Raw genomic sequence first — 6000 nt, 5'->3', positions numbered from 1 at the left:
GGCCTTCTCCATTGGTGGGTGACATGAAGCCTAATTCTCTGCTATGGGACCTCTCTCCAATTGATATTGGTAAATTTTTATTTATTTTATTTTAATTAATTTCCCTATCCACATTTGTTTGCAGGGGATTTACCTACATTTTGCTGCCTTTTGCAGCCCTCTAGCCCTTTCCTGGGCTATTTACAGCCTTTTTAGTGCCGAAAAGTTTGGGTCCCCATTGACTTCAATGGGGTTCGGGTTCGGGCTGAAGTTCGGGTCGAGTTCGGATCCCGAACCCGAACATTTTCGGGAAGTTTGGCCGAACGTCTCGAACCCGATTATCCAGGTGTTCGCTCAACTCTAGTAAATCAGCCACTATGCCCTCCGGTATCTCCGGTCACTAAGTTATAGTAGGCGGAGATTTCAGTCACTAAGTTATGGTAGGCGGAGTCTGCCCTTGTTCTGCTCTAGCGCTGGCCAATCGCAGCGCAGAGCTCACAGCCTGGGAGGTTATTTTCTCCCAGGCTGTGAGCTCTGCAATGCGATTGGCCAGCGCTACAGCAGAACAAGGGCAGACTCCGCCTACCATAACTTTGTGACCGAAGATACTGGAGGCAGGGCCGGTGCTACCATAAGGCAGACCAAGTGGCTGCCTTAGGGCGCAACCTGGGGGAGGGCAGAAAAATGTGACATGGAGGGGGAGAAATGTGACATGGAGGGCTGATGTGACATAGGGGGGTGATTTGATATGGAGGGGGAGAAATGTGACATGTGGGGCTGATGGCTGACATGGGGGCTTGATGGCTTACATGGGGGCTTGATGGCTTACATGGGGGCATGATGGCTTACATGGGGGCATGATGGCTTACATGGGGGCATGATGGCTGACGTGGGGGGCTGATGTCTGACATGGGGGTCTGATCTGAGGCATTGGTGGTCTGATCTGAGGTCTGATTAACATTGGGGTCTGATTGTTGGTCTGACCTGAGGTGTAATGGAAAATATTTTTTTCTTATTATCCTCCTCTAAAACCTAGGTGTGTCTTAGAGGGCGAAAAATACGGTCCTCAAACTAGCGATTGTCTATACCAGAGAGAAGATACCAGGACCACACAGAGGAGTGGTATCCAGCTGCTGCAGACGGGACCAGGGCCAGGTGAGCTGTGAGGGGGTGCGCCAAAATGTAGCTTCGCTTGTGTTGGTAAAAATCCTTGCACCGGCCCTGACCGGAGGGCATAGTGGGAGAACGGAGCGGTACCCGGGGATAATAGTAAGTGCAGTGAGATCCCCGGGCGCCGCTCTCCATGTCTGTATACTTAGTTCACATTGTCATAATCGGTGAAAGGTCCTCTTTAAACACCCAGTGATTCTTCCTATATCATGGAGCTCAGCTCCCCATCATTTATCATTTCTGTCTAATTCTTGCTTTCTTCTACTTTGCAGATGGAAAATGGATCCGACGCATCAGAATTTCATTCTTCAATATCAAAAAACAGCGACCACATTTTGGGAGTCGTGTACTCGCTGTTTGGTAAAGTATCCTCTGCTCCTTGCTTTATTTCCTTCCTTATTTTGTGGTTGGGAAGCCTGTACACAATTTTTGCAGCTTTTTTTTTTTATTGACACAATTTTCAAGGTTAAAGGGGTTTTCCAGGACTTTAATACTGATGACCTATAGGTCATCAGTATCTGATCGGTGGGGGTCCAACACCTGGGACCTCCCCCAATCAGCTGTTTGAGAAGGCGTCAGCAGTCCCGTGAGCACCACAGCCTTCTCCGTGCTTACCAAGCACAGAGCTGTACATTGTATAGCGGCTGTGCTTGGTATTGCACTCAGCCTCGTTCATTATACAATGTACTGTGCTGTGCTTGGTAAGCTGGGAGAAGGCCGCTGCCCGTAAGTCCATTCGGCAGCCCCACGGAGAAGAATAGGACTTTTCTCTAGATGGGGAAAAAAAAGGTAGCATGCTCACAGCTGGGATGCACGATTTGCAGACTGCAAAGCACTGACGGCCATGTGCATTAGGGTTAAGGCCAAGTTCACATTTCAGTTTTTGGTCAGTTAGGCCTACTCAGAAATAAGGTATAATGGAAAGATCTGCACCTCTTCTGTGTTTTTGACCCGCACCTGGTTTTGGCTCACAATAAGGCCCCATTCACACGTTTGTAATTTCATTCCGCATTTTGCAGAACGGAATTGCGGACCCATTCATTTTCCGTTCCCGAAAAAAATAGAATATGTCCTATTCTTGTCCGCAATTGCAGACAAGAATAGGCATATTCTATTAGTGCCGGCGATGTGCGGTCTGCAAAATGTGGAAAGCACATTGCAGGTGTCCGTGTTTTGCGGATTCACAAAACACGCTACGGACGTGTGAATGGACCCTAACTGATGTAAATAACTGAAGTGTGAATCTGGCCTAAGGGTGACTTCAACTTAGGCCTCATGCACACGACCGTTGTGTGTTTTGCGTTCCGCAAATTGCGGATCCGCAAAACACGGATGGCGTCCGTGTGCATTCCGCATCTTTCAGTTGTTGACCTCTGAGCATTCACCATGCATTGCTTAAAGGGGTTGTCTAACAATCAACATTATCACTTCTCACACAAGACTGGTGATTAGAGATGAGCGAATTTCTGATTTTAAAATTCGTTTGCGATTCGTTTACTTGTAAAAGCAGAATTGCATTATGGATTCCGTTACCACTGACCATAACGCAATTCTATGACGGAATGCATAACGGAATAACGGAATGCCTTTAGAGGCATCCCATTATTCGTTCAGTCATAATAGAAGTCTATGGGCTGCATAACGGATCCTTCCTGTTTTCATTATGCAGGAGAAGACTCCCCTGCATAACGGAAATGGGACGGATCCGTTATGCAGCCCATAGACTTCTATTATGACGGAATGAATAATGGAATGCCTCTAAATGCATACCGTAATGCATTCCGTCATAGAATTGCGTTATGGTCCGTGGTAACGGAATCAATAACGCAATTCTGCTTTTACCAGTAAACGAATCGCAAACAAATTTCATAAGCGGAAATTCGCTCATCTCTACTGGTGATGACTGATAGCTGGGGTCCAAACTAATCACCAGAACAGGAGCCCCATTTTAATTGAGTAGTGGTCAAACATGCACTGTGCCTCTCCATTCAAAGTCTATAAGGGCTCATGCACACGACCGTGCCGCTTTGTGCGGTCTGCAAATTGCGGATCTGCAGAAAAACTGATGCCACCCGTGTGACTTCCGCAATGTAGAAATGCCTATTCTTGTCCACAAAACGGACAAGAATAGGACATGTCTCATAATTTTTGCGGGGTCACGGAACGGAGCAACGGATGCGGACAGCACACAGAGTGCTGTCCGCATCTTTTGCAGACCCATTGAAATTAATACGGAATCAAAATACGGTCCGTATACAGAACGCAAAAAACGTTCATGTGCATGAGCCCTTAGATTGATGGAGATAATTAGGATGAGTTTTCACTTCAGTTATTTGGTCAATTATTTCCATCACTTAGGCCTCTTGCACATGATCGTATGGCTTTTTCAGTATTTTACGATCCGCAAAAAACGGATCCACAAAAAATACGTCTGTGTGCACTCCGTTTTTTGCGGAACGTAACAGCTGGCCTCTGATAGAACAGTACTATCCTTGTCCGTTTTGCGGACAATATCAAGACATGCTCTATTTTTGAATGGAAAAACGGAAATACGGAAACAGAAGGCATACGGAGTACCTTCCATTTTTTGGGCGGATCAGGTCTTGGGTTCAGGTCTGGAGACAGGCTAAGCCACTCCAGGACCTTGAAATACTTCTTAGGCCTCCTGCACACGAACGTGTGCGCCCCGTGGTCGTGCTGTGGCCCGCAAAATGCGGGACGCAATGCACGAACACCTGTTGTGGGGCATCCACAACGGATCGCGGACCCATTCACTTTAATGGGTCCGCGATCCTTCCGTTCTGCAAAAAGATAGGACATGTTCTATCTTTTTGCGGAACGGAAGTATGGGACGAAACCCCACGGAAGCACTTTGTAGTGCTTCCGTAGGGTTCTGTCCCATGCTTCCGTTCCGCACCATTCTACATCTCCAGATTTGTGCACCCATTGAAGTGAATAACGGTGCCCGTGTATTGCGGATCCGCAAATGCGGTTCGCAATACGGCAACGGGACACCTACGGTTGTGTGCAGGAGGCCTTACAGAGCCACTCCTAAGTTGCCCCGGCTGTGTGTTTCGGGTCAGTAATTTTCCTCACTTAAGGGGAAAAAATTCCTTCCCGACTCCAATCAGGCAATCAGAATAAGGGCTTGTTCACATGACCATATGGCTTTTTCAATGTTTTGCGGGCCCTCTTAACAGATCCGTTTTTTGTTTCAGTAGTGTTTCCGGTTCCATTCCGTTTTTCCGTTCCGTTTTTTTCTGTATGGCATTTACCATATACAGTAATTACATAGAAATAAATGGGCTGTGCATAACATTTTCAATATATGGTTCCTCAAAAATGGAACAGATACAGAAGACATAAGGAGTACGTTCCATATGTGTTCCGTTTTTTTTGCGGAACCATTGACTTGAATGGAGCCACAGAACATGATTTGCGGGCAATAATAGGACATGTTCTAAACTAAAATGTTCGGAACGGAAACGGAATACATACGGAGTACATTCCGTTTTTTTTGCGGAACCATTGAAATGAATGGTTCCGTATACGGAACTCAAAAAATGGCCCATATATGGAACACAAAAAAAGTTTGTGTGAACGAGCCCTAACTCCCTGGATTAACGACCTATCTTTAGTAGCTATAGCCTGTAATATTATTGCACTCCAGAAATACATCCAGGCCCCTCTTGAATTCCTTTATTGTACTCACCATCACCACCTCCTCAGGCAGAGAGTTCCATAGTCCCACTGCTCTTACCGTAAATAATCCTCTTCTATGGTTGTGTACAAACCTTCTTTCCTCCAGACGCAGAGGATGTCCCCTCGTCACAGTCACCATCCTGGGGATAAATAGCTGATGGGATAGATCTCTGTACTGACCCCTGATATATTTATACATAGTAATTAGATCTCCCCTCAGTCGTCTTTTTTCTAAAATGAATAACCTTATTTTTTATAATCTTTCTGGGTACTGTAGTCCACCCATTCCAGTTATTACTTTAGTTGCCCTCCTCTGAACCCTCTCCAGCTCTGCTATGTCTGCCTTGTTCACAGGAGACCAGAACTGTACACAGTACTCCATGTGTGGTCTCACTAGTAATTTGTAAACTGGCAGGACTATGTTCTTATCACGGGCATCTATGCCCCTTTTGATGCAACCCATTATCTTATTGGCCTTGGCAGCAGCTGCCTGACACTGGTTTTTGCAGCTTAGTTTGCTGTCCACTAAAATTCCTAGGTCCTTTTCCATGTCAGTGTTACTCAGTGCTTTACCATTTAGTATGTACGGGTGACTTGTATTATTCCTTCCCATGTGCATAACCTTACATTTGTCAGTGTTAAACCTCATCTGCCACTTATCTGCCCAAGCCTCCAAGCTATCCAAATCCCTCTGTAGCAGTATACTATCCTCTTCAGTGTCAATTACTTTACACAGTTTAGTGTAATCTGCAAAAATTGATATTTTACTGTGCAAGCCTTCTACAAGATAATTAACACATATATTGAAGAGAATAGGGCCCAATACTGACCCCTGTGGTACCCCACTAGTGACAGTGACCCAATCTGAGTGTGTACCGTTAATAACCACCCTCTGTTTTCTATCACAGTGTGCTCAGCTATCTCAGTCAGTCCTATAGACTTTGAATGGAGCAAAACCATGCATACTTTACTCCTGCTCCATTCAAACTCCACTGCAATCATGCAGTAAGGAGGAATGGGGACTCAGAACACCCATTCTTGTTTTTGTGGAGGCCCTCGTGATCATACATTTATTACTTATCCTTTAGCAAAACTGCTTTAGGTCATTTTTAACATGGAGTGGATAAGATGCAGATTTTTAATTTGGAT

At 45.6% G+C, this 6000-nt stretch overlaps 1 protein-coding gene across 1 annotated transcript in view; it reads left to right on the top strand.

Annotated features, from left to right (window-relative positions):
* Positions 1 to 1079: 1079 nt before the first annotated feature.
* The window catches only part of LOC122941843 (opsin-5-like), a 66722-nt gene continuing 61801 nt past the window's right edge, over positions 1080 to 6000 (top strand). Inside the window, exons 1-2 of the mRNA XM_044299307.1 lie at positions 1080 to 1134; positions 1422 to 1509. Of these exons, the coding sequence (XP_044155242.1) occupies positions 1422 to 1509 (88 nt within the window). The 5' untranslated portion in view covers positions 1080 to 1134. The remainder of the gene's footprint in view (positions 1135 to 1421; positions 1510 to 6000) is intronic.

Source organism: Bufo gargarizans, chromosome 6, assembly GCF_014858855.1.
Source record: "Bufo gargarizans isolate SCDJY-AF-19 chromosome 6, ASM1485885v1, whole genome shotgun sequence".
Lineage (NCBI taxonomy): Eukaryota > Metazoa > Chordata > Amphibia > Anura > Bufonidae > Bufo > Bufo gargarizans.
Note: the sequence above shows the minus strand (reverse complement) of the source record. Positions and strands in the feature narration are given on the sequence as shown.